The sequence below is a fragment of the Mastacembelus armatus genome, chromosome 20, assembly GCF_900324485.2.
Source record: "Mastacembelus armatus chromosome 20, fMasArm1.2, whole genome shotgun sequence".
Classification (NCBI taxonomy): Eukaryota; Metazoa; Chordata; class Actinopteri; order Synbranchiformes; family Mastacembelidae; genus Mastacembelus; species Mastacembelus armatus.
Window position 1 is genome coordinate 11,418,722 of NC_046652.1, and position 27,668 is coordinate 11,446,389.

General features: G+C 39.1%; 2 protein-coding genes across 6 annotated transcripts in view; both read right to left on the reverse strand.

The window, feature by feature from the left end:
• Positions 1–1,705: 1,705 nt before the first annotated feature.
• On the reverse strand, positions 1,706–19,025 carry topbp1 (DNA topoisomerase II binding protein 1). 2 transcript variants are annotated; one of them, XM_026292634.1, is made up of 29 exons: positions 18,842–19,025; positions 18,512–18,605; positions 18,287–18,421; positions 18,052–18,195; positions 17,610–17,791; positions 17,200–17,226; positions 16,433–16,626; positions 15,302–15,478; positions 15,003–15,166; positions 14,692–14,855; positions 13,872–14,116; positions 13,427–13,755; positions 12,506–12,678; positions 11,844–12,055; positions 9,962–10,269; positions 9,654–9,839; positions 9,291–9,406; positions 9,086–9,209; positions 8,745–8,903; positions 8,446–8,515; positions 8,217–8,349; positions 7,818–8,038; positions 6,404–6,546; positions 5,385–5,481; positions 4,859–5,022; positions 3,480–3,608; positions 3,285–3,374; positions 2,499–2,660; positions 1,706–1,938 (listed from the first exon to the last, which is right to left on the reverse strand). In XM_026292634.1, exons 2-29 carry the CDS (start codon positions 18,596–18,598, stop codon positions 1,810–1,812), a joined length of 4,464 nt encoding a protein of 1,487 aa, XP_026148419.1. In that variant the 5' UTR covers positions 18,599–18,605; positions 18,842–19,025; the 3' UTR covers positions 1,706–1,809. The 2 variants fall into 2 exon arrangements, with proteins under 2 accessions (XP_026148419.1, XP_026148420.1); XM_026292635.1 differs by lacking the exon at positions 17,200–17,226.
• Positions 19,026–19,996: 971 nt separating this feature from the next.
• Positions 19,997–27,668, reverse strand: part of dnajc13 (DnaJ heat shock protein family (Hsp40) member C13) — a 33,409-nt gene continuing 25,737 nt past the window's right edge. For 3 of the 4 annotated variants that reach the window (XM_026291938.1, XM_026291937.1, XM_026291936.1), the window contains 19 exons: positions 27,447–27,631; positions 27,254–27,328; positions 27,010–27,129; positions 26,284–26,679; positions 26,072–26,185; positions 25,546–25,662; positions 25,266–25,443; positions 25,056–25,147; positions 24,874–24,973; positions 24,704–24,778; positions 24,497–24,609; positions 24,234–24,403; positions 24,052–24,094; positions 23,796–23,969; positions 23,513–23,692; positions 22,926–23,066; positions 22,677–22,820; positions 22,468–22,567; positions 19,997–21,042 (listed from right to left, as the gene is read on the reverse strand). In XM_026291938.1, the coding sequence (XP_026147723.1) occupies positions 20,945–21,042; positions 22,468–22,567; positions 22,677–22,820; positions 22,926–23,066; positions 23,513–23,692; positions 23,796–23,969; positions 24,052–24,094; positions 24,234–24,403; positions 24,497–24,609; positions 24,704–24,778; positions 24,874–24,973; positions 25,056–25,147; positions 25,266–25,443; positions 25,546–25,662; positions 26,072–26,185; positions 26,284–26,679; positions 27,010–27,129; positions 27,254–27,328; positions 27,447–27,631 (2,615 nt within the window). In that variant the 3' untranslated portion in view covers positions 19,997–20,944. Of the gene's footprint in view, positions 21,043–22,088; positions 22,196–22,467; positions 22,568–22,676; positions 22,821–22,925; positions 23,067–23,512; positions 23,693–23,795; positions 23,970–24,051; positions 24,095–24,233; positions 24,404–24,496; positions 24,610–24,703; positions 24,779–24,873; positions 24,974–25,055; positions 25,148–25,265; positions 25,444–25,545; positions 25,663–26,071; positions 26,186–26,283; positions 26,680–27,009; positions 27,130–27,253; positions 27,329–27,446; positions 27,632–27,668 lie in introns of all 4 variants that reach the window. The other variant, XR_003294727.1, reaches the window with a different exon arrangement.

Genomic DNA, 27,668 nt, shown 5'->3' on the forward strand with positions numbered 1-27,668 from the left:
CACGCCGTGTTAGAAACCACTGGTATACCTATATATCAGTTTCTAATAATCAATATCGATGGGCCCGGCTTTGAATTTGGACGGGTCTGATTGGCCACCTATGTGGGACACCTGTTGATTTCAAATAATTCAGACATCCTGGACAAAACACTGCCATCATCCACTATTTAACTTCTGTAACTCCCTTCTCTCTCTGTGCTCTGCTGCAGAAAGACAGGGCTGAGACTTGAGCTGCAACATTTAGACAGAGCACATATATGAGATAAGGTTATTCATAAAATACATTTCTACAGCTTCTCGAATTCACTTGCTTGTTTCCACTATTACAACCTGATAAAGCAATCTTGTTTTATTTTAGTAGCTTTTTGCCACTCGGTCAGATAAAATATGTAATTTTATTCTATCAATCTTATGTTGACACAACATTTTTTCATCTTAAATTGATGCATTACATAAAAATGAATCAATAATGAGGAAAAGATGAATGCAGTCATTACTATATTTCCAAGCAGCATTTTGTTAATGCTGAATGATAAATAAGATGAATATACTTGCAGTTTCTTTCCCCCCATTTATAATAAATAGCCTTGTCACACAGGCCAAATCTGATGGTTAAATCCAAATGATCTTAACAGACTTTCGATCAGTCCAGTGGTTTTCAACCTGAGACTAGACACCCAGTGATACATCTGTGGGGTTACAACACAGGATATAAGAGCAAAACAACAGTATCTTTTTCATTCTTACGAAATGTTTAAAAGTTTTAAATTATTCACACATCTTAAAAATCACTGACAGAAGATCTCACAATTTACTGCCACAAAACCAAAATGCCAATGTTTCATGCAGTATGGTAGTAACCTGAAGTTTCTTCCTACTTTGTTAGGGGGCCCTGAAGTCTGAGTCACGTCTCCTCTGTCAGAACAGTGCTTCCTCCTCTAATCCCACACCTCTCAAACCACAGCTCAACCCTAAATCTGTAGGGAGGCTGTCAGCTGGTGTATCTATTCTGAGGTTTAAACCACTTATCTGTCCATGTGGGAGGGAACACCCTAACCTCAGCTGGCACCTCGGTATGAAACAGCACACTGCCTTACCAAAGACCTAAACAAACACCAGGTGAACTAAATCTGGTGTTTACAGTTTGGGGAGATCAACACCCGTTACAAGATGTGCATAATCACTGGGTGGGGAAGTGCAGGCTTGTTTGATCTGGGTTTACATTTCATCAGTAATTTGAGTGCCTGGATGATTTCTTAAAACACAACAGCCTCTGTTAAAAAAAATCTAATTATGCATGTTTTATCTTGAGAAAACAATGCAAGGGGAAACTGAAGTCATTTTTCAAGGTGGTGCAGCAAATATCCAATTCTAGGGGGGCTCTGGTTTGAGTATAATGTCATTGAGTCAAACTTAAGCATAAGTAATACAGTTGTTGGTAACATTGGGTAATCAAGTTTTTAAAGAAAAAAAGAAAGTAGCATATTAGAAGCATTTTTTTTTCATTCTGTTGGTGAGAAATCACGAGGTCTGAGTTATGCTGTGACAATATACTGCCCTCTGTGGGTCAAAGCATATAATTGCACCCAATTACAAAACGTGACTCAACATTTTCTGCAGATCTTCATTGAGTCATCTATCACAACTAGTCTCATAGTGCAGGCAGCAACTGCAGTGCCCTTATATAAAAATGAAAACATCACAAAACCAATGACACATTTATTTTAATTACATCAATACATAAAAGATCACATTTTCAATCATTTTCACAGATGTTATTATTATGATGACAATATTTATGAGTAAATTTTAGTTTAGACGTGACCTTTTCAGCCTGGAAGCATCTGCTGCAGCTTTACGTTTACGTGACAAAGTGCCTGCGGTGTCTTCACTGGGACCTTCAGTGAAGTAGTACAGCTCAATAGGTGGAGGAGGATCCTGGGGAAAAGAAAGAGGGGCAGTGTCAGTACAATAATGCCAATCTTTAGCATTTAATCACAGTGAAACATTGTGTGTGTGTATGTGTGTAGATGTCAGATGTCTTCTCACATACTCTTAATACTCATGTGAAGGGTGGTACCTGGATAGAGCACGCAGCCAAGACATGATGCAATAGTACGCTATGGAGGTCAGAGTGTAATTTGATCATAAACAACCGAGGCTGACAATTTCAGCCCAAACCCCGATTAACAGAAGTTCAGAATATTGTCATCTTTTATTGGCATCTTCTAACAGGTTAATGGCTGTTCTTCACCCTTGGGTGTTTAGCTTGATGTCACATGTGCTTAATCTGACTTTGTGTGATTTGTATTTCGGAGCTGGCAGGGTAAAGTCCACTGAAAGTCCAGGTGGAAACGTCAGACGTTTGTGTTCTCACATTCAGCAAACAGGCATAAAGTCCAGAGTGTCAGTGCATGTCTGAACAGGGTTTTAGAAAAACATTGGAAACACTAAAAACAACAGGCTCAGTGATAACCCACGTGTAGAGCTCCACTAACCTGCATTAAATAGTCTGCGATGTACTCTGGCCTCAAGCACGCAACTCCTTGCGAAGCAGCCCCTGCCAGATCAACTCTGAAGTCTCCAGGCTTCAGCTGACTGAAGTCTGCAAACAGGTGAGTAGCCTCCTTGTACAACGAAGGGGAGGGACTGGGCAGGACCTGGAAAGGAATTGCATGTCAGTTTGCTGTGATTTGTTATGGTTTTTTACTTAGAGCTAATTTTGACTCTTGTGCCAGCATTTTGCTCTTTCATGATTACTCTATTATCAGAACTACAAAATCTTATAGTGTTGACAGTAGGCGTGTCAGGGCCTGCCACTGTGCTTTAAATCAGAAATGGGCAATACCATCTAAAGGAAAGACCAGCCTTACAAACATCAAGAAAGAAGTAAATCCAAATGAAACATTCACCTTCAGGGAAAAGGAGCAGAGGGACTGTTCGATACAGAAAACTCCACAGATTTAGTGACTGAGACTACTGTTCAAGCTGCCATCTGCTAAACTAATCTAACTAAACTGATCACAGGGCAAGATTTGTCAAGATATGGTTGGTTTATCATCTAAAATATGTATTTGTCATGATTAGATAAGAAATTAAATGCAGGCTTATTGATGAATTCATAAAATAAAAATATAGGATTATTAGCAGTCTCTCCCATGAGCAATTTGGTCTGAGATTTTCCACAGAACCATTATGACAATGCTGTCTGGCTTTTGATAACTGCAGTGGTGGGAAAAGGACAAATGATGATGGATTTGGCATAACAATCAACAAGCAGTAACCTTCGCTCCACCAGTTTGCAGTAACCGCCTGAAGCATGATTCTCTTTTCTGGTCAATGTTCAGCATCACTGTCCACCCACTGAAGGCACCCTGAAAAATACACTTATTATCATAATATTATCATTAACACTTATTTAGAGAGAAGAAATGTTTCAGACTCAACAGTTATCTATGTGTGTAGGAGTGTGTATGTACCCTGTCTTCATGGCGTCCCTGCAGGGCTTTTCTCCAGTGCATGGCAGCCAGTGCCAGTGCTCGCTGTTGGTGGGTGATGTTGGGCAATGCGTTGAGGATAGAGCTGCTGCCCCACTCATACTCATCCTCCTAGAAAACAAATGGCCACAGAGCTTTAAAATCTTATTAATGAAGAAAGAAATTGCACTAGATATTCTGGTTACTGTTGTAGTGAGGTGTATTTTTTTTGTCAGCTCTATTTCAACTTTAGATGTTTTATCTGACATTGAAGGTGTACAGTGTCACTACTGTACTTGCTGGTCTCCAATAAAACAGATTAAGCAGAAAAATGACTGTTTAGGTCAAGAATCCAGCTTTGCCTTAGTCTTTAAAATACACACAAGACAACAGCAATACACAACAGAAACTTGGCTTTTGCTGGAGAGTTCTTTTTCCGTTCACTTTAGCTTTATTTATTTTATTCATGCTCTAAAAATGTTGGCTAGTAATACAGAGGTTAAATTAATGGTTTGTTTGTAGAGTTGTTACTCTCGCTCTCTCTCACACACACACACACACACACAGGGTCACAGGGATCTGCTGGAGCCTATCCCAGCTCTCTTTAGGTGAAAGGCAGGGGTCCAGCCTGGACAGGTCACCAGTCCATCACAGGGCCACATAGAGACAAACAACCTCACACACTCACACTCACTCCTATGGGCAATTTAGAGTCACCAATCAACCTGACATACATGTTTTTGGACTGTGGGAGGAAACCAGAGTACCTGGAGTAAACCCACACAAGCACAGGGAGAACATGCAAACTCCACACAGAAAGGCCCCTGCTGGGTTTCAAACCAGGAACCTTCTTGCAACAGTGCTAACCACTCATTCACCGTGCTGCAGACTGCCGACATTTATTCAGGAAATCACTCATTCCTTTCGATGGCAGCACAGAAGATGAAAAAGTCACTGAAACTTACTTCAATGTAACATCTACATGCACAGCACTTCATGATAAATTGTCTGGCCTTTTTATAAATGTTGGCACACTCTCTGCATTTTTGTAGTTTGTCTCAGTTGTTTTTTTGAGTCTTTTTCTCTGACATTCAGTGGATTGTAACTCGTGTGCTTTCTTCCAAAAAACAGCACTGAGATGAAATAGACTGAAAGATGTAAAATACTTATGAATGGTACTGAAAGTTTTAAATACACTATTTTGGCCACTGGAGGATACATTGACAGTTTCCTGTTGTTTTTATTTGTTGACAGAAAATGTGAAACATTTCGTCTTAGGTCTCAATGTCAAATATTACTGTTGAGTTAGTTGTGGCCTTGTTTGCCATGCATAATAATAATATCTGGCTATAACAATACAGAAGAAATCTTCAGATGCTGACCTGAATGAAGCGACCCACAGATCTACAGGCCTCCAAGTACGAGCGATGCAGGATCCATTTTCCTGTAGCCAGTGCTGCCAGATACTTCTCGTTGCGCATTGGAGTCCCTACAATGATGTGGGAGCTGCTGGGGTCAAAAGACTGCTTGTCTAGGACTACGCCACCTACAGTACACACACACACACACACACACACACAAAAAAACAACATAAAAACAGAAACTAAAGACGTAACTACGCATCCCCCATTCATGGTATAATTAGAGAAAATTTTACTTCTACTTTCCTCTGCTTCATTTCTAAAATATTTGAAGCATTTTGGAAAATTATAGTGTATAAATTGCAAAAATAATTAAAACTTTCTTGAGTAGTGAAAACCTGACTGATTATACAGGAGGAAGTACTCCAAGACCCCAGAAGCACATCCTCATCTGGGATTAATTCCTCAGATTTCAGGCTTGTGATGTCTGCCTTTTATTGCAGCATGATGAAACACTGTTAGAGACCTAATTAGGGGAGAAACTCACCAAGCTCCTCTATAAGGTGACCATAATCGATGCGTTCCTGTGGGCTAAGGGAGGATAGTTGAAATATAGGTGACTGTTTCTCTTCCTTTTTTTCCACCTGAAAGACAGAAGCAATCTTTCAGCAACAGCAACATATCTGTGATAGACAACCTGTGCTGTCATGTTACCTGTCAGAGTTACACACTCAATTTCCCACATCTCTAATCTACTTCCTACATTAACTCTGAACTTGAAAAAACCCGACAAGACGTAAAACAAAATGTACAGATCTACCATGTTGTCATTTGATTCAAATGGATCTTCATTTGAAAGATCCGATATTGAGTCATAAAATCCAAGAATCAAATTTCTAATATATGCCGTTTCCGGCAGGTTCCACAGATGTTGCGCAGTCTCATAAGACTTAGTTGCAAAATTAAATTACTCGCTCTAGTTCAGGGTCTCTTTGTTCTGCTCTACTTTTCATGTGGCCTCAGATACCATTGACGGGCCTAATCAATCTGCACATTTGCTAATGTTGCTGCTGCTATTATCCTTATGGTTCTTTTTACTCAATTTGCACATCATTACTGTTACTATTATTATCATTTGTAGTTTTTATTCAATTTGCACATCATTACTGTTACTATTATTATCATTTGTAGTTTTTACTCAATTTGCACATCATTACTGTTACTATTATTATCATTTGTAGTTTTTACTCAATTTGCACATCATTACTGTTACTATTATTATCATTTGTAGTTTTTACTCAATTTGCACATCATTACTGTTACTATTATTATCATTTGTAGTTTTTACTCAATTTGCACATCATTACTGTTACTATTACTATCATTTGTAGTTTTTACTCAATTTGCACATCATTACTGTTACTATTACTATCATTTGTAGTTTTTATTCAATTTGATATATATATATATAAAAAATATATAAATATATGACCTTTTGGTACTCTGGGAGCCACTTAATATTTGCAGCATGCTCATCAGCTTGCTGTTAACAAGATGATTACTTACTTGTGGTTCTGGTGCAACTAGGGTATTGATGAGAGGGACAGCGTTGCTCTGAGCTATAGGAGTGGTGATGTTCTTTTCTTCCCCATTTGGTGCAGGGGTCCTAACCTTTTGGCCCATATGCTGGTCAATGACATCACAAACAGCTGGGAAAGGATACAGTAAATACAATAAAGTTTTATCAACCAAAAGTCAATTTCATCAGTTAAAGCTGAGCCTATTGTACATGAGACACCATGATTTCTCTGTTTTGTTCAGTTGGCTGGCAGCAATTACTCCAGGCAGTGAGTAGGTGCTGCTATCAGACTGTACTGCTCCCACTAGAGAACTCCCCCACATCCCTCTGTGATCAAAAGACTGTAAATATTCTATTACACCAGAGTGCAATATGTTCCCCATTGTTTTTATTATTGTTTTCTATATTTTATTATATTGTTACTCTATTTCACCATATTCTTATTGTATATGCCTTGTAAATAACTTTTTTTTTTAAGTATTGGTATTTTTTCTTCTATGTCTATATGCTGGTGTGATGTTTGAAATTTCCCAAGTGGGACAAATAAAGGTTCACCTCATCTTATATTCAGGAAGAACTATTTCCTTTGTGAGAACTTCTTTATGTAGCTAAAGAGTTTTAATTTAATTGCATATAATCCTGCACTTAGCAAATAATCGTTATAAGCAGTACCTAGTAACTAAACCTATGAGTCTGATCCACCCAATTCATTATTATGGAAAATGTTGACAAATTTGGATTGTGGATGTGTGAGGAAGGAGTTGGACAGTGTGAAATCTGTACTGAGGAAAAGTGACAAGAGTCACAGAGCACCTATGGTCCAGAGAGATCTTTTAAAGGAGGAGAACTAGTCTGCTCCTAAATCCATTGAAGCAGGCAGAGGGTGGAGGACCACGGTGGCAAAGCTAATGAAGTCTAAGACACACAAAGTTGAACTAATAGTTAACGTTAAGCTACTGTACAACTACTGAAACTGTAAATCTAAGAATCCATTAACTATATAATATCACTAACAAACCTACTAAATACCAGAAATTTACATGCTTTATACGCCAAGTCAAGCAACCTGACTATCACTTTATTTACTCTGCAGTTTCAACTCCTTTCTCATGACTGTCTACATCAGCATAAGACATGATTTTATAAGAAGTTGGGGGTGTTGATGTGATGAAAGCTGCCATTGTACATGTCACCTGCCACCAGCTAAGCCAATAGAAAAATTCAATTGCAGCATGTTTGTAACACACTGAAGAATTAAAATACACTACAATGTCAAGATTTAGACCTGAATCAATCAACACTACTAAATATCAATATGCACTGGTTTTCAGCTAAATTGGTGTATTCTTGAGTTTAGTTATTTTTTTAAATGAACAGCTCAACCAGCTCTTCATCTCTTACCCATTTCAACTAGTTCAGAGTCTGTCATGGAGTCCTTCAACTGGACGGTGTTTTCTGTATTGATGGGAGGTGGAAGTGCAAGGGGCTCTGAGTTCTGAAAGGGCCACTGTAAATTGTCAGCTAACTTGGCCCTCTCTTCTCTGGCTGTAGGGTCATCCCAAACTATCTGTTCACTCTGGGACAGTTCTGTGTTTAGGTCCATAGCTGCTTCTCTGGATACCCTGAAATCAGTACAGAATGATGTGAATTTATTTTGACAAGAAAAAATGTATAGAGAGTGGAACATGTGCTCCATCACAATTTGAACTTCTGAATAAAAGCTTTTGTTTACAATTTGTTTTCAAACTAGTATAGTTCTAAACATTAACTAATTGCCTTAACAGTAGATGATGTCTGTACCTTAGAGCTTCTAGAGTACGTCTGCTGCTGATTCTGGCCAGGCTACGCCTCCCTATCGCTGGTTTTGTGGCTGACATGATCTCCTGGAGCTGTTTTTGTAGGTTCTCTCTCATTTCCAGAGTCTCTGAAGTGTCTGGACAAAAGACATAATCAGCAGAATAAAATGCTTGGTTCTCTAATTACGGATGAGAGATGTGGAATTAAATGAAAACTGGAAAAAGACACCCACCTTCCTGATCAGTGCTTCTATCACTTACATGAGACAGGACTGTAGCTTCCTCTGTGGCATTATGCTCAGACTGAGGGACACAAAATTGAACATATATTTATATGAAAAACAGACCAATAATCAAAAGAAATACCCCATATCAATGCAGTACTTCTTTATTAGAAACTAATACAAAATAAAATATTAAATCCTATGAGAATTTTTATTTTACACCACTACAGAACAGTATCCAACAGCTGAGTTTGGCCTTACAAATACACAAACTCTAAGCAGAAGTAAAACAAAATGTATAGACATACCATGTTGTCATTTGTCTGAGTTGTGTTTTTGACTGGGGCTGGTGTTAAAGGTTTAGACTTCTGAGGGCTGCTGGGTATCTGGCTGAGATTTAGGCTCATCTTGGGGTTGTAGGTGAAAGGATACAGAGACTCTGGGACATGCCTCTGCTCGTCAGCACACTGCAAAACACAACCAGTAGTTTTGTTAGAGATGGGCTTATGTTTCCAGTGTGCGATGGCAGATTGGTGTCATGCCTTCTGCCAACATGTACTGGGATAGGCTTCAGTCCCCATTGATATTTATCTCTACATAAGAGATTATCATTAACTTATCTGCTTATACTTGTTACTGGGACACGTACAGCATGCAGCCAGTGTTGGGAGACCACATGTACTCCTCTCGTCTTCACCCCTCTGTATTCCCGTGTGTTGTCCCCCACACGGCCTTCATAGATGTAGTGTGTCACTGTATCATCACAAGCCCACCTAAAAACAAGTTGATAAATATATATTTATACCGTCTGCATCCATATTCATCTAAGTTAAGAACTAAAACGTGTCAAGTACCTGAAGTCAGCTCCAAGAGAGGCAGCAATGGCGTTTAGTTCACTCTGTATTTTGCTCAGCTTCTTTCCCACACAGATCACAACACCAGTCAGGGGACCAGGATCGTTTGCTGGGACCTTACAAAACAAAATTGGTAATGCTTTTGTTGATAACTGCCTATATACAGGTTACAACACACACTGTGATACTGTATGTGCACTTTCCTTTATACTATAAATGAGATTTTAATGTCTCATGGTAAAGATTTCTGTAACTCAGATCATCTATCAGCATTACCAGTAATTTATTCTGTGCATTACATTCAACAAATGCAGTGTTTCTGAGAATAAACCAATAACTTCATATTTATGTATTTTTGCTTACCTCCCTGTCTGTGCTCTTGGAAAACTGTGGGCTAGCAGAGGCTGCTTGCATATCCAAGACATTATTGCGGTTGCTATTAGCCAGAGCAACCTTCAGATTCCTGTTGATGACTTCTGTCAGGGGGGTCTCCACTCTCTCTCCTGGCTTTGATTTCCCACTTGGGATCTCCAAAGATTCTAGTGCATCCTAAATACAAGAAGCTATGATTTATCTATCAAATGTCAGTGCACATTAAATGCTACAAGTCTGAGCAAAAAAAAAATCATAATTCTGGCACTGGCTTCTGTTTCTAATCAATGTGTCCCAACCTTGACATTAAACGAGGGCTTGAAGAGCTGGTTTCTCCTGAGGAAACGAGAGGGAGTGTCTAACTGCAACAAGGGCTCCTTCTGAAGTGGGTTCCTTCTGTCACCCTCCTGGTTTTGTTTAGGGTTGCTCATATCCTCTTTGGGCTTCATTTTTTCCATCACAGAGCAGAATGCTTTGCTCTGAAAGCGACTTAAATCCAGTGGAGTGATGGCCTTAATGGTCTGGAAACCCAGCAAAGGGATCTCTGGAGATGAACAAGCTGGTACAACCATGCTGGAATTACCAACCAAGTTCTCTTCAGCACTCTCTGTGAAAGAAGTAAAATCATTCTCTTAAACCATAGATAATGATATACTTAACTGGGCCTATAATTTGATATAAACTGCAGTTGACTACTCGTAATCTAGAAGCTGAGTCACTGAAACTGTACTTTTAACTGAGTTAAAACATTTTACCAATTATCCAAATGGCTTCGTCAGCGTAAGGCGAAATTTGGTTGGAGATCTTAATTTATCCTCCAGGTTTCACTTCACACCTAGCCTGAATAGGCTCATTAGCTGGATAAGGAAAGTGACCAAAGATGAGTGTCAGTAGGATCTAATGGTCAATTTGTGCTCCCTCTGATCCAGAATGTGGTGGAGAGTGTGTCCTCTCTGAAGGACATGTGAATTGTTCATGTTCTTCCTAGGAACAAATGAAAGATGGCAGGAAAGGAAAAGGTTTTGTCTGAGACCCCACCTCTGTTAAAGGAGGGTTTTTGTAGGTGCTGATGAGGTCATCTCTGTTTTGCCTTAGTTGTGTTGGTCCTCAAAAAAGGAGGTGACTTTCTTATGGTAGTCTACTGAGTTCAGGATGAATGTGCATTTTCCTTTGTCAACAGGCAGGATGGTGAAAGTTTCATCCTTTGGGATTTCAGGGCCATACCCTCCTCATTGGTGAGGCACTGGGGGCCTCACACTGGAAAAAGCTGGGGTAACTTTCAGCCAAACGTACGCTTCTGCAACAGGCAGGCCATTCTTGATGGCGGATTCTGTGGTTGTGATGAAGTGCACAAGAACATACTTGAGTGTGACTGCAAAATTTTGGCCTTTAGCTAAGATAGCTCTCTCTGGTTGGGTCTGAGAGGTTCTTTATCTATTTGTCCTTTGTGTCTTCTGTAGTTCTCCCATCCTTCTTTCTCTTTCCAGCGAGCTTCTCTACAGAGGGGAAGGGTATCAAAACTTTTCATTCTCTCTTTCTCTTTTTGGTGTTGAGCCAATGGTGCCAACTGGATATTGTATGACTGCATCCTGAACCAGTCTGGGCAGAGTGGTGGATAGTACTTGGTAAAGACTGTAATTTACATCAGAATGTTTATGGTGAAGTGGACCTGTCGAATCCCCTAATTGAGTAGCTGTTCTTGTAACTTCAGAAGGATCTTGTTGTCTCTGTAGCTCTTCCCCATGGATCACAGGTGTTTGCTGGGATAATCTACTGCTTTCCTTGCTGTCCCTTCATATTCCTGCACCAACTTCAGGGTTTTTCTCCAAAAATGTGCTGAAATATATCTGTGAAGATTCTGTCAACCAAGTGAAGTTATCTAGACGCCATGTCTCAGCCATGGCAACTGGCCACCTATTATCTTACACCTACCTGTATTACCATAAAGCCATATCTTCACGTCAAGCATAAATGTTCAATCTTTAACCACTTAAAAAAGAGCTTTTGGCAATTTATATACTGGCAAATCAAGCTGCGTTGCTCAAATTAGCAAAAAACACTAATTGCTAAAATTAGATGTATTTGCTGTGGTAAATGAATCTAATCAACTAATAAAAATAAAATATAAATTTCCTATGATTATAATTATTACAGAAGCTTTGACCAGGATGTCCGTCTAACCTGATGAGGGTTGCTGGTCAACTAGAAATCGCTCCTCTTTTGCCCTCAGGCCGGTCCGGGCAGACTCTAGTATCCAGTGCATGGTGACAGCATAAGGTCCCCATTTCTTTGCTGCCTTGTACTTTGTGCCTTCAGGGCTCTGCAGCACCAGATGAGTGCTGGTCATTATGTCTTTCTTCTGGTTGGGAAGGTACACAAAGTAATCCTGAACACTGCAGGAGGGAGAGAAGAAAATATGTACATTTTAAAAAATGAAAATGCCACAAAGTGAACCATTTTTAGAGCAATGCATACAGTGCAGCATTTTCTCTACAGTAATTTAGTAGTTAACATCTCACAGCCCAGGCTTCTACAGCAAATTTTACATATAAAGGCAATCTTCTCCTGTGCATAAAAACAACTGCTATTACAGTATCCATACATAATAATACACCTAATAATACCAGTATTGTTACTACATTATATTCATATAGGGTAGGTTAACCTGAAAAATGTAGCTTTTTAATATAGAGCACATGACATTAAAATACCAGAAACAATTCCTGGACCAAAGTACATACCAACATCAGTGCATACAAGGTAAATACATAACCCCTATGCAGTTTTTAAATTTTATGCTATGAAAACTAAAAGTAGAAGTGCTTTGGACAAGACAGACATACATGGCCCCCAGGTGCTTGGCCAGTTCCACCAAAGACTTCCTCTCTGTTGTGGTGAACTGGCTAAAAGACAGAACACAATCCTTGAGAGGTAGACGACCGTCCATCACAGGTACTGGGGTGAACAAAGGACTGGAGGAAACTGGCAGAACACACTCCTTCTGCATACACATTGCCTGAAAACGAACAAGAACAAATTCTAAATTTTGGATATAAAACTGACAAAGCGCTGTCATAGCACCAGAACTGTTTCAAGTCAATTAAATTGTGAGGGGTTGATGCTAATAAATATTTGCATTATCAATCCTTTTTTTAAATAATTGTTTTAGTCTTGGATTTCCCTTTGGGGGTTAATAAAGTTTATCCTATCTTTTAAAAAGTAAAAAAAAATTCAAAGCTCAAAGATTTCTTCACATCTTTGTCTGACCAGCAATGCTAAACTCAAAGAGAGTATTCACAATAATTTGAAACAGAAAGCTCAGATTTGAAAAGGTGTAACCAAACAATATATGGATTTTTTTGGATAACTGATCTAAATGAACAGATTATTAACATGTGGCGGACTTTGACTAGTGTAGGCTCAAAGACTGTGGCTGTTGTATATAAATGAGACAAGCCAACCGCCATGGTGATGTGTCTCAGATCTCCACGGGCTCTTCAACTAATATTTTTATCTATCCTATTTTCTCATATATTCTTTTAGAATGCACTTTTTCTTATTATGTGAAGCACTCTCAATTGCCTTTGTGTACAAAATGTGCAACACAAATGAACTCACCTTGCCATTTAATAAAAGATAATTAACCAGTTGGTCTGCTGACAAAACAACATATTGCACTGCAAACACCAAAAGTGCCACAACTGCTCCCTACAAAGATTAAAAGAAACCATCCATGACTGAAACCATCATGTCTGTGATCTTACCAGCCAGGTGTCAGTGACCACCTTGTCTACTGTGGCCTCCACTGAACAGCCAAACAGTGGTGCCACTGCATAATCTGCCACATCACGGGTGCCCATCCGCACCCTGCCTCCATTTTCTGTCACCAGCACAGAGAGCTGCTCCTCTGTCTCTGTATCAAAGCCAATAAGAATAAAACATTTCCCAACAAACAGCCCTGCCTCGCTGGCCTGCAGGCTTGTGTCTGGCTCTGGTCCTCTGGTGGGGTTTGGTTCCCAGGTTTCAGGCTGAGGCTCTGCAGATGTTTTGACAGATCTCCTGCTGTTGCCCTCTAATGGTGGGAGTTCATCAGCTGGAGAATAAAACGCCAACAAAATGTAACCACCAGGCTTCAAATGTCTTGTACAATCTTAGCAAATTAGCAAATAATTTCACTGAACATCTGCTAAATGCCTCATTAACTGATACCTATTGTAGGTTCATCATCCATGTACTGTGACAAAAGATCCTCCTCTGCTCTCTTTTGCTTGGGAGTACTAGGACTTGCTGCAGGGGGACCAACTGAAGGTCGGGATACAGTGGTGTGATGAGTCGACACAGATACAGCAGCTGGACCAGGAGGCAGAGAGTCAGGGTGAAGGTAACTTGCTTCAGGAAGCAGACTGCCTTTGGAAAAACAGTCGAGCAGCCATTGCTCTGTTACTACATGAGGTCTGGGAAAATAAAAAATAACAGTTATGCAATTTAATATACTGCATGACATCACGCCCAATCTTACGCTGAAACGTAATTTGAATGTGTTTTGCAGGGTTCTGCATATTTGACGAGACATAATGTTGCAAAATAAATTTAATATTAAGAACAAGATCAGAGTGTGTCCTTAGAAAGGACTGAAGGTAACAGAGGTTATTTATAATTTTGCATTTACATCAGATTCTTTCCACTGCAACCACTCAACTACCCAGACTCTCCAAACCCTTTGAATGGTAATGTTTCTAAATACCCCCTAAAATTTCTTTTAATCTTTAGTAGATAAAGCAGTTACAGATATATCCTCTATCAACTTGTTTCATGGTTTCAGTACATTGAGTAAAACAGCCAAATCTAAGCAGAATTTTTAATGAAATAAAAATTTAAATCCTAGGTGCACTATTCTGCATGTTATACACATTTTTCTTTAAACCAGTGGAAAATATTTTGACTTTTGGTCAGAAGCTTTTGGACATGTGTTTAGACTTAAATATAATATATAAATATTATAAACTCTTGCAATTTATGTAGTTCAGACCTATGAGTCAGTTTGGAGAGAAAATTCTTGAGGTCCTGGTCCAGGTGTCCCATGACCACATGTGTGAGTTCCTCACTGAGCTGGTTGAAGCGCAGACCTCCTGCAACGTTCACGAGACGTCGCAACTTCTCCAGTCTCTTCTCTGGCAGTCCACACAGATATAGCTGCACAACACATGAAATTGAGCCTTACTTTATGATGCAATCTTTTGCATTATAAATGTATATTTCACATGAAAAGGAAATAATTACAGCAACATTGGGGAAAAGACAATTGGCACCATATGCAAGAAGGAATATTTCTTTGTTTACCTTACAGCCATCCAGTATATCATCAGCTGGGCAGACAGTAAGGTCTAGGCTATCTAAGGGATCTGGACCTTCCATATTGCTGATTATGTCGGTGAGCGGTGTGTCATTTATGGACACGCTAGCACTGACAGAGATGTGGCTTAAGCCCAACAGAGATAGATTCTCTAGAGTTACAAAAAAACAAAAAAAAACAAAACAAAGACATTTTCATTATAGCATTAAGCACTGCAAATCAGAAATTGCAAGGAACAACTGTTGTGGCCTGATGAAAGTGAGAGATTCATCCATTCATGCCTCACCCTCTTTTTTGTTGTTGCCTGTGGGGGTAGAAGTATGCGGTTGAGTAGCCTTTGATGCTTTGAACTTCACAGTATACCTTGTCTCATCTTGACAAAATCCCTTTTCTATGCTGTCAAATAGCCAGCGCAGAGACACACAATGTACATTCCACTTCTGAGCACAATTGTACTTCTCACCTGTACCAAAACAAACAAAAACAAACGAGGACAGCATGCTCAAGTATACAGCTAAAATAAATATTTTGATTATATTTAGGTAGTGCAAGGATATGTAGAATATCTGTATGATGAATAAGAAACAAAAGGAACATCAGTTATGCTGTCTAAAACTTAGCTCTAACTCTGTGGTGCCTCAAGAGCAAGCAGTTATGTCGTCACACCCAACTGGAAATCAGATACATAATATGTCCACCCCTGCATTGTCATTCAGTCCTACTGTGACTGGCTGGGGGTGAAGATATGATAAGTTTTATTCATGTAGCATCACCTCAAGCAAATCAGAGCAGATGCTCATGAATAAATCTTATCTTTATAACTTCAGAAATAACTGCTAAAGAAACTCTGGGCTGTTTGTTGGTTTTAGACAAATCCAAATTTTTGGTAAATAAAATGTCAGATATGTTCAAAACACACTCAAAATGTGCCAACCAGCGGTGGTACAGTGGAGCACTGTTTGGCACTGTTGCCTTACAATGACCAGGGTCTGTGTGGAGTTTCCATGTTCTCAAAATCATGCATGTTTAATTGACAGGTGACATTAATGTCATAATGTGTCAATAATAATTATTGCTCCTAGGTGTGAAATGTGAGCCTGAATGTTTTGTCTCTATGTGTCATCTCTGTGATAAACTGTGATCTGTCCAAGGTGTACTCCACTTCCTTCCTTGTGTTAGCTGGGACTAGATAGATAATGGATGGATGTGTGGGTCAAAAAGGGCCATATAGATAGCTCTTAAATATGTGATAGAATACATTATCATAATCTATTGTATTATTTGTGTTTTGGACTTTGGGAAAAGTTGTATTACAGAATGTAATAATATTAATCATTCAAAATAAAATGACAAAATTTCTGATATGCTTTCACACAGTTGGAAAAAATGATCAATGTTCTTAAACTGCTTGTGTTACCTGTTGGTTCACCAACGATGAGGTGTGTACAGTCGTTCACTATGAGTTTAGCAGTGTACTTGGCTCCATACTGCTCACAGAGCCGCTCCACCTCTTTGCGCCCTGTGCTGGAGAGTCCTGTTACACACACAGTGCAACCTCGCAGCACAGGGCACAGATAGTCCTCTATGGGTAAATCTGTACACCTGAAAAGACTGAAGAAGCAGAAGGAGGTGAGAGACAATTTGCGATCAGTTTCACATATTTTTTATAGGCTATATTATTTTAACTTCCACAAATCTAACAATTATTTCTATATTGATGTGATGTACATATATATGTAGTATAATTGTCCTTAAGTGCAAAACATATATATTTTTTTTTTTAAACCCAACATTTCCTCAAACACAATGCTAAAAGCGAAATCATAAAATTTCAGATGGATAGAAAATGGCAGGGACTTGCTTGTGATTGGACAGGCTCTAAGTCAGCTAACACTATACCAAAATAAACTCCCACTGATATCTGTGAATGTTGATACGACTGATCCAATTTAAACTGGGTTTGATAGATGGATGGTTTGTTTGTTAATGACAGAGGTACTGAAATCTTAAACAGCATTTCAGTGAAATACATTAGGACATTAGCTGGTCCTTGTGTTGCAGTGTGTTAATGTTGCTATAGATTCTAGGGCAGAATAAAATGAGGGACGGTAAGTGCAGCTATTAAATCAGCAATGTGTCTCTAAGGAGTTTCCATATGAATTCAAAGAAGTTGCTCATTCTTACCAGTAGCTGCTGCTGCTTCCAGCTGTCCTAAGAGTACAAGCATTTTAAAGTTTGGATGTTATAAAGAATGAAATATTAATGTCCCTCACTGAAATGCCGCTAATGATTTCAATACCTACCTTCCTCCACCCTTTCAAACCCAAGTTAAATTGGCCCTGTAGCATAAATATTCACAAATAGTATCAAGGTTTACTTCCTGCAGTCTTGGCTAAGCCTGATTAACTTGGGTTCTGTCTGTCCATTCATGAACAAGCGTGTTATCCCTAGCTGTTTCATAACCTGATATGTAGCTGTGTTTTCTTCAATGGTGTTTTGCACTTTGTGTAATAATGACATAATCTAGATAAAAATAAAGGGTTCCCCAACAAAGGACCAGGATCACCAACAATGTAACACAAACAATGAAGTACCTGTTCTGAGATTTCTCCCAACAGTGTTTGACCCATGTGGGCAGCAGGATTGGTTTATGCAGGTTGGCAGCTACCAGGTATTTCTTGCTGCCAACCTCTCCTGCTATCAGGTGTGTGACAGTTAAATTTAGGTCAAGGCGGACCTCTCCACCCATGAGTTGTACCAAATCCATCACCTCTGCCTGTAGAGAAACACACCTATTTAGACAGTCTAAACATAAAGAACCTTTAAAAGACACTGTGTTGGCTAACTATTTCTTAACATACTATTGACAAAAGTCATTCTGACTACATTACAGGTCTATGTTTATTTTAACAATATTGATTATTGCTTTGAGCTTTATGTCTCAATCACTCAAATCCTCACTGATGTCTGGCATTAACTTAACTGTTGCATTGTAAGGAGTAACAACCTACAAAGTTCAAGATGCAGTGAACTAACCCGTGTTTCTCTATCCAAATTGGTGCAGCAAATAGTGACATCAGCCATGGCCATGTTATAAATGGGCTTCTCTGCTTTGGGGACACAGCGCTCCTGCTGCAGGCAGTATAACACCACCAGTGGACTCACCACACGGCAGCCAAGCTATTTGACAGATAAACAAGTGTAAGTAAAAAAGAGTCAATTGTTATTCTAATGTTTTCCAATTCTTAATGTATTTAAGTTTGAGTCAGACCTTCTTGCAGTGCAGAAAGGCTGGAGTGGTGAAGCTGCTGAACACAAAGAGAGACTTGTCTTTCTGGTCCATTTGTAAAACAGCATCCTCATCAATGGCTTTCAGGTATTTCTCAGACTGCATCTCCTGTATGGCCTGAATACACACAAACAAATATTAGGATCAGCTGCAAACACAGACAGTAAGGTAAACCTTAATAAGCTGGAGTCAGATAAGGTTGCTTACCTGATAAATCTTTTCTGCATACTTTGTTTTTTGTCCTTTACTTTCCACTAACTTCACAAGGAAGCCCTTCTCCTCTCCTTTGGACATGATGAACCTAAATGTATCAGGAATTTGACATTTCAGTGAGCGATTACTAAGATGGCTATGGGCTGGTACAACATAATATTAGCAAAAAACTATCTGTAAAAATGGACTTAGGCTATAGTTAACTCATGCTGCGACAGTAACGAAGAAGCGTAAGGTTATTATGGCTTGTCAACAAACCCCTCGAAATAAAAGTTTAGCTAACGCCAACATACACTTAGTTAGACAGAGCCTGCGTTGACTTACCTTTTAATTAAATGGTTAACGTCCAAACAATCAGAGGGTATTTGTTAACGTGTACTTTTCTCCAAATTGTAGAAAACACACACCGACATGTTTCAGTAATTTTAACAGCGCAGCGAAAACTAAAACAAATTCATTGTTGATGTTATTCGCGCCTTTGTCATAGCTTCCGGTGTTCCCTACTAATCTAACCGTGTGGAGTCAAAATGTAGCGTCCAAAAGATCCGCTGCAGGGCGTAGAGAGCGACGTCATGACGCTATTAAACGCGAATCAAGCTTTCTATTTTGTTCTGTTGTAACGTATCTTGTAAGGGTATTTGTATTTTTAAAATACACCTATAAGCCTAGTGCTTCCTACCAATAAATATGCCAGCCAGTTTGGTTCCGAAGAAATTGTTTCAAAAAGCTTACGAGAGACATTTATCTGAGAGGACTGATACAAACACCACAAAACATAAATAAATAAAATACTGGTTGTGAAAGTTTAAGATACTGAGAGCTTGTGACTGAACTCTTTCAAACATGTGCCCTTCACATGGCAGTACAACCTTTAACTTGCAATCATGATAAATTCATTTAACAAATTTGCCTGCAATTATTATTTTAGTCCTCTTATGTTAAATTCTGCACATTCCGAACAAAAATTAAATTGAGTTGCAAGGATACCAATATCGACAAGCCCAAATGTGTCTATACACCAATACCACTATAAAAATGTTTACAATGTTTTTCCCCAATATGGAACAAGGGGCTTCTCTGCCCCCAAGATCATGTTTTGTTTAAGACCTTGTTCTGTTGTTTCTTTTACTTTCTTCTCTCTCGAGTCTACCAATGAAAAAAATCAGTCTATGAAATATCCATCAGAATAGTAAAATTCTGTACTTCCTAGGGGAAAAAAATACAAAAAATACTGTTGTCTCTTCAAGGGTATCTTTGGCCCTCTAACACTGGAAGCCATGTTTTATATGACACAAGCGTATGACCATGAGATTTGGTTTGGCACAGAAAATTCCAACACATACTATATGATTATTTCACTCTTTGGTAGATATATTGAGTTTCTAAACACAAAAGGTTTTTGTTTTGTTTTTTTTAAAAACATCAGTGGACAATAAACACAGCTTACTGTCCTTTCAGAAGAACAAAAATACAAAAGAACACTGTGGGTTCCCTTTAATTCTTAAAATTTTATGTACAAGTGCGACTGATTTATTTTTTAATGTACATTCAATATAGAAAGTTTATATATGCAATATTACATTGAACATGTCACAATTTGCACTGGTCTTTCACAGAGGTTCATAATCAAACTCAATGTCATTCATCACATCTTAGCAGAAGCTCTTTTCCATAGTTATTCGCTTATAAATATTCTAGTGCATTTTTGCATTTTGGGGAGGAGAATTACTTTAAAAATGTGAGGCAGAAAGGGAAGCCTTCAAAGAGAGAGCAGAATGAACTATGAATTTAGATAACAGGCTGAACATTTGGAAAGAAAATCTGTCTGAAACCAAACCAAACTAGACAGAGGTGAGCATCAGCTTGGTGGTGAAACCATACACTTCCATTTCTTTTTCCATACAAGAATCTGGCATGTAGACTCTTAAATGATATACATATATGTATGAGCTGGTTTGTGCACAAATGTGTCACAGATGAGGCCTAGTACTGTGTTAGATGGGATTTTAGGGGTAAATGTAGCCAATCAGGGTATGACAAAGAAGAATAAGATAATGGAGAAGAGACAATTTACTCAAAAATATGCCTCAATCTTCCAATGTTTTACTGATGAAAAAATCTAGAGTAAAAAATATATTCATACAAAAAGTAAACTCTGTGTCATTGGAAGAATAAAGAAAAATAGCACAGAAAACAAATGTGGTCACTGGTTAAAACAATTTCAAAGTGTTTCTGAAGACTTGAGTGCCATTTTTAAGGGGAGAGGAAAGTGATACTGCAGTTGGTGTGGAGGAAGAGATTTTGCTGACAGTCAGTGATGGCCCACACTCATCTCTCTCTCCATCCTCTTGTCTGGGTTGCTCAGTTGCTCTCTGAGCTGTGTGCTGCAGAGCAGTCTGGGTGCCTGAGCGTGACTGTGTGTGAACGTCAGCCTTGGTCTCCAATGTCGTTGTCCACTGGGGGTGGGACGCTGGGCATTACCGTGGTGCCAGTTCCTGCTGTAAGGTAACCTGCCACTCCTGGACCTATAGGTGAAAAAAACAGTACACATGATATAGTGTAGGGATGGTAAACTACAGTGATATACAAAACTAAGACAATAACTACTTGACATATGTGGAAATGATAACTACAGTGTTCCTGTGTTGGCCCTGTTGCAACACATTTAAAATGTATAGTAATGAAAAATGATTCTCATGAAATGGAAAGAGCTTCATGTGTCTCTTTTCAGGACAGCAATTGGAAATAATGTGTGTGAGTAGTGAAAAAAAAAAAAAAAACCCCAAACGACTATGGCTTATGGGGAACATAAGTATTTTATGATTATTTTTTTGTTTTTGTGCAAGTGATGCACTTCCATGTTATAATGTGGAAAAAGCAACTTAATATTGGAAATGTTACATTATCTGGAAAATACCAACATTTGGCCAATTTTAATAAAAATTTGTTAGTCCAACTGCTTTATAGCATATACGCAAACATACAAACATGCTGTCTTGTATATTCACAAAGACGTATTTTTCATTTGCATAAGACACACTATGAGAGCAAAAAAAGATGATTTGAATAAAATCTGATGTGATTTCATGCAGATGGAGTATTAATCAGGCTCTGCTCAGTAACATGAATGGAAATATGAAAGGAATTATTCTAAGCAAATATGCTATATGCCAAAAACATATAGTCTTATAAAATCACAACTTAATAATTTAAATATTGCAGGTATGGTAAATTTAGTGTTTAAACTTTTTTTTTTTTATTAGTTTAACCAAATTTTATGGGCATTTTCTTAGGACAATGCCATTTTTCTACAAAACACTGAACCACTTATTTAATTTCTGCATCTTAAATATATTACAACATTAACAATAATGTACAGAATCATTCCAGCTCTTGAATAAATAATTTAACCAGAGCCCTGTGTGGAGTGGAACGTCTGATTCTGCCAGACTCGTGACAATATTTTCACCACGGCAAAAATGAAGAGCTGAGGATGGAAATGGAGTGTCAAACATAGGTGAAGGGAGTTAAGGAGGCAAGGAATGGCATTAGGAGCAAGGTCAAAGTCTACCTGCATCAGAGCAAGAGAGAGAGGAGGGCTGTGAGGGCCCAGCTCAGGAGTCTAGAGCCCACCTCGCAGTGGGCTGCTGGCAGCCAGGAGAGAAGGAGTTGATACCCCTGAGGAGGAAATGTGGAGGACAAAGAGGAAGGAAAGGGCAGAGCCAGGTGGTTACAGGATGTGGAGAGAAAAAGGGTTGCTGGGTTTAAGCACAAGTGAGGAGTCAGCCACAAGGTAGTGATTAGGATTAAGCCAAGCGTTTAAGATTCAACACAGCTCAGAGAAATATAGTCAAAGCCTACCTTGTACGCACTCACCACAAATGTTTCAATAACTGTTTGTTCATAAAGTGTCTGGTTTTATGCAGAATTGCATTAGAGGAATACTTTACCTGTTAGGTAACCTGCAGTCTGAGACTCTGAGATGAAAAGATCATGTTTCTGGTCTTTAAATGCACTCCACACTGCGGATCTTGCTAGGATCTCATTCACCTGCAAATCAATGAAAAAAAATGTTTCATTTAATAAACAAGCACAATAGACTTTCAACAATTAAATGGCTGATAAACATCAATTACTGATCCAAATCATTTAGCAGTACCTGTTCTCCATACTGCAAACTGCGAGTCATGGACTTGAGAGCCTTTACAATCTGAGCCTTGGTAGCTGAAGGGTTGTCTAATGTCTCCAGGCCGACTCCTTCCAGTAGCTTCAGGAGGTATGGAACCAGTTCCACTCTTAGAGCCTGTTCAGGTCATAACGGCATACAGTATTATGCAGTAGTATTTGCACATGGCCATCAAACATATAGCAAGAAGATTTAAAACAGAAAATAATGGTGACATTCTACCTGGGCAACCAGTTCTGTCTGCTCCTTCTGAAACATGCGATTGAGAGCTTCACAAGCTAATCCGGCCATATCTGCACGAACTCTCATCCCAGTCATTAGAGGTCCAATAGTTTCCAGAGAGGCCAGGGCCCGAACACATAGCTAGACAAAACAATATTACTTCAGTTGACAATTTTAATATATCATGTTTCAGTAAGGAGACACAAGCAGCAACAATGTTTCACTGTGAATATTGTAAATATGTTGAGTCTAAGCTTTGATTTAAGTCTGAATCCTCAAAAGGGATTCTCAGTGATTTAATACTGCATTTCATAAAAAGCTGAGACTTGTAATGGGTAAGTGTAATGCAATGGGTCAAAGATGTATGGGTGAAGTTCTAATAAAGCTGCATCCTCTTATGATACGCCATCCTCCCTCCTCACACCACAAATGTGTAATTGCCATTTTTCTCATTCTTGCGAGCATGCACTCCACAATCAGAGAAAAAATTATGTAACTGTTTTCAAGTGGTACAAATGTATCAAAAATATATCAAAAATGTCAAAAATAAAAGCTAAGAAGAGGTTAGTCTAAAAAAACATAAACACCTCATTGTCTGATAGCACATGGATGAGGCGGATAGAGCTCTTGGGCACGGCGTTATTCTTGTGGTTGAGTGCTGCCAGGATACGAGGTAAGTGACCCAGAGGAGGAACTTGGTCAGCCAGCTGGCTCTGTGTGCTGAACAGACATACTGCTGCTGTTGTAACAGTCTCCAGGGCCTCACCCTGCATGAGACCAGAGATATCAGTAATATGAGAAACTGATGATAAAACATCAAGGTAAAAGATGTCAAATAATGTGTGTTTTAGTTTCAGTAAGAAAACTCACATTGGGGTTATTCTTCTCCAGCAGTTCAGTCAGAGTCTCCATAAGTGACACCAGGAACTCTCGAGGTTTGCGCAGAACCCAGCCTGGCTGAGCAATAAAGATCCGCAAGAAGACTCCACCAACTTCAAGCTCTCCCTGTCCTACTCCAGAAGCTACTGTGAAGTCGTCTGGCAGCTGAGGACATAGACCAAAAAACTGTCATATTGAATCATACTAAAATGACTGTTCAACAAAAACAATGTGTTATTGTACTTACTTTCCAGTTCACATCAGGATTATCCTTCTGCTGTTTAAAGTGACTAGAAAGGATAGAATAAAACAAAAAAGCATGGTTTTGAGAATCATATTAGACAGTTAATATACTGTAGCATTTCATGTTTGTCACATTCTTATCCACTCTGCTATCAATTGATTAAGTAAGGAATTAAAGTGTTATACTCAAGCATCATCTCCCGGACAGTGGTGGACACTTTCTCCCTTGAGCTGTCGTTCCAGATGAGTTCTGGGTTTTCATGCGTTCCTTCAAATATATGGACTGCTGCCTCAGCGTTGTCTCGCATAGCATCCATGAACACACCAGGGAGGAAACGCATCAGTGTTAGACGCACCTAACAGAATGAAAGATTGAAAGTATTAGGGAGGTAAGGACATACAATGATGCCTGACAACCTAATAAGGAGAGAATTCATGCTCAGTCTGACCTTTGGCCCAACCAGCTTGTCTGAGGTCATCTTTGAGAAGAGCTCTGCAGTTTGTGTGCGAACCTGGGGGTGTGTGCAGTTACAGAAGAGGTCGAGCAAGTAGATAAGAGCACCTGGGGGACACAAAGGTTAACAGGAGCTTCTGGGAACTCAGAATTTCACATATGAGGCACTCTTCAGAAAAAAAACATGCAGAAATGTACTCACCTTTGCCCATAGCCTCTTTGACTATCTTTGTGTTAGATGTTAGTGCATACAGGGTTTCCAGCACAATCTGTCTACCTACAATAATGCAACAAAACATCTTTTAGATCAAAACACCAGAATAAATATAGAGGAAAAAAACTAAACATTACACAGTGAGTTGTTTTTCTTACTAGAGGGCAGCGAGTGCAGCAGCAGCAGAAGGTTGGACAACACTAAAGACTCAGCAATGTTGCTCACACATTCTTGATTTGATGTAACTGTATTCACAACCTGCAGGGGAAACCAACCTAATTTAAATGTAGAGACTTTAGAAAACATCGGATACTCATTTCAGAAAAAGGTTAGGCTTTACCTCCAACACTAGTTGCTGCACTCTGCCAGCTCCATGAACCCGCAACAAAGAGAAAAGCAGCTTGAAATGGCCAATGCATTCAGACTCCGAACCTGTAATTATAAAGGGAGAACTATTTACAAAAGTAACATACTGTATACATCTTTGTTTTGACAGCAGCAACAACAGAAAGATGTGTTCTAAAACACGACTAGAAGTGTCACATCTTACCAGGGTTGTTTTTGATGACATTACGGAGTGCCTCTAAAGCCATCTCAGCGAAGCGAAGCCTCTCGGCGTGCTGCTGGGACTCTACCTTGTTAGTTTGACTCATAGCCAGTAAGGTGTGGAGGTATTGGGCCTGGGAGCCAACGTAATCCAGAAGGCTTGCTGCAAATGCTTTGGGGTACTAAAAACAAATGATAAAACATTTGTTTGCTCAAAAAAAAAAAAAAAAAAAAAAAAATTATTATTGAATGTGACTGTATAACTATCATATTTTTATACTCACCTCAAGTGGAAAAGATGGCTGCTCATTGTAGACTCGAACAAAAATCTCCCCAACTATCAGCTCTTTGCTGTGATCACTGAACACAAACTCTGCACCAAAACTTTTATCGTTTTCTCCCTGGGAAAAGTCCACAATGAGGATGCATTAATAATTATAGCAATAACTATGAAGATTCAATTATATTTATTATACATTTTTACTACATCTTTACTATATCTTTAACACTAGCATCTGTGTGTGAACTATTCATACGCTACCAGTAAAAGGTTTGGACACTTTACCCTTGAATTGAATGCAAAAGTGTGCCCAAACTTTTGACTGGTACTGTACATATATAAATGCCTCATAGGTAAAGATCAGACTTTTAACTAAAGTCACAAATGTACGTTTAATCTGTATCTTTCTTTTAATTTTTTTTTCACGTCAATTCAATAGCATCATTGGAGTTTCAAATACAGTTGGACATTTGGAAATTAAATAAATTAAATTTGGAAAAGGAAAAAAAAAAAAAAAAAGCATTTCCTACTCTCTTGATGTTCCCCTCTTGCTGACCCTCCAGGAACTCGAGCAGCTCAGTTCGTGTCCCATTGTTCCAGATCAAGTACGGGTTCTCAGAGTTACTATTCAGCAGCTTCAAGACCTCAATGCAAAACAAGAGATGTAAAAAACCTCAAGTCTTTAGTAGATGTCTGTTTAAGTAAATGCTTTGTGACAGTCATAACCACCTTTTCAACTGACCTCAGAAGGAGATCCTGTTCCCAGCTTTCTTGACATATATGGTGTCAACATGGCCGCTAAGCTCTTGCGAATGGTGGGGTTCTCTGGGGGTATACCTTCAGTGCCATTAGTTTCTGAAACAGGGTTGTTTCCATCTGTGGTATGTGGAGCTTGGTTGTAGCCTCCCAAACGACTGAGAGCCACTAGGCTCAACTTAGCTAGGCTGTTAGCAACTTCCTGTTGGTTTGTTTCCTGGCTAGTCTGCACGCCGCTCTCCTCCAGAGTGTAGTCGTAGTTGAACAGGTGGACCAGCAGGTGCCAGAGCACACCAGCATGGTACAGATGGGTCTGTAGGAAGAAATCCACTGCAAAGGAGCTGACACACTGTACTGCCAAGGTTGCAGTCTTTGGGAGACCCTAAAAGGATGCGAGGGAGATAACATGATTCAAGGTTGAGAGATTCAACATTGCTGAAGAATCAGCACATGACGGGAATACGAACGGGTAAGATAACTAAACTGCAAGATTTTGCTTTTTGGCAAAAAGTGGACATTTATAAGAAACTATATTTTGCTACAGTTTTTTAACTGAACATGTTAAAAAACAATGACTTATGCAAAAGAAAATAATCACGTGCAGTATTTCTAAGTTTAACTCCAGGCTCTGAAGTGCTACTGGTGTCGCTCTTGTACAGACTTAGAATATAATCATAAACTTAAAAGAATTAAGTAAATGTAAAATTTTCACCTTTCCATAGTACAAGATGTGACAGAGATCCCAGATGATATTGGGAAGTTCAATGATCTTTTCCCTGCATTCCTCAAACTGAGCTGCAACACTGTAGCACCTACAGACGTGTCCACACACCTGTGGGACATTAACGTGTTAAAAAAGTGTTAAAGAAATCATTACAAGGAGTGCAGTATGCAGTATAGAGTATTCTCTAAGAACAAAGAGTCAACTAAGGCTCAGTGTTTTGTAATCATTTTACCTGTACAGCCATGTCATCAGACTTGCTGGATGCAGTTAATACAGCAACACACCGAGAAAGAGCCTCCAACAATACCTGAGTAAACAGGGCAACAATTTATTATTTATTCAGTCACAGCTACCCAAACACCACATTATGCCAGTCCACATATACATAAACAGCCATAATGTTTGATTAACACTACTTGATATACCTCAATGCCATTCTCACGACGCAGTTCCTCTGCATTAAGCGCTGAGCAGTTGACTGTGTGGAAGGCCAGTTCAGCAGCAGCTGGAAGCAGAGGGGAGACTTTGGAGAAAAGCAGCTCATCCTGTGTCTCCATTGTGATTGTTTTGATGAGCATGGGGTAGCCGGCATACTTGTAAGGCTCCAGTTCTATTTACAGACAAGAAAGTGGTGAGAGGATTCACAG

What these genes read in the sequence shown, in the direction of transcription:
- topbp1 (XM_026292634.1), bottom strand. Translation starts at nt 18,598, where the DNA reads ATGTCCAAAGGAGAGGAGAAGGGCTTCCTTGTGAAGTTAGTGGAAAGT. An exon ending in GGAAGCAGCAGCAGCTACTG is followed by an intron (nt 16,627 to 17,199) that starts GTAAGAATGAGC and finishes CTGCTTCTTCAG; the next exon opens with TCTTTTCAGGTGTACAGATT. An exon ending in AGGCAACAACAAAAAAGAGG is followed by an intron (nt 15,167 to 15,301) that starts GTGAGGCATGAA and finishes TTGTAACTCTAG; the next exon opens with AGAATCTATCTCTGTTGGGC.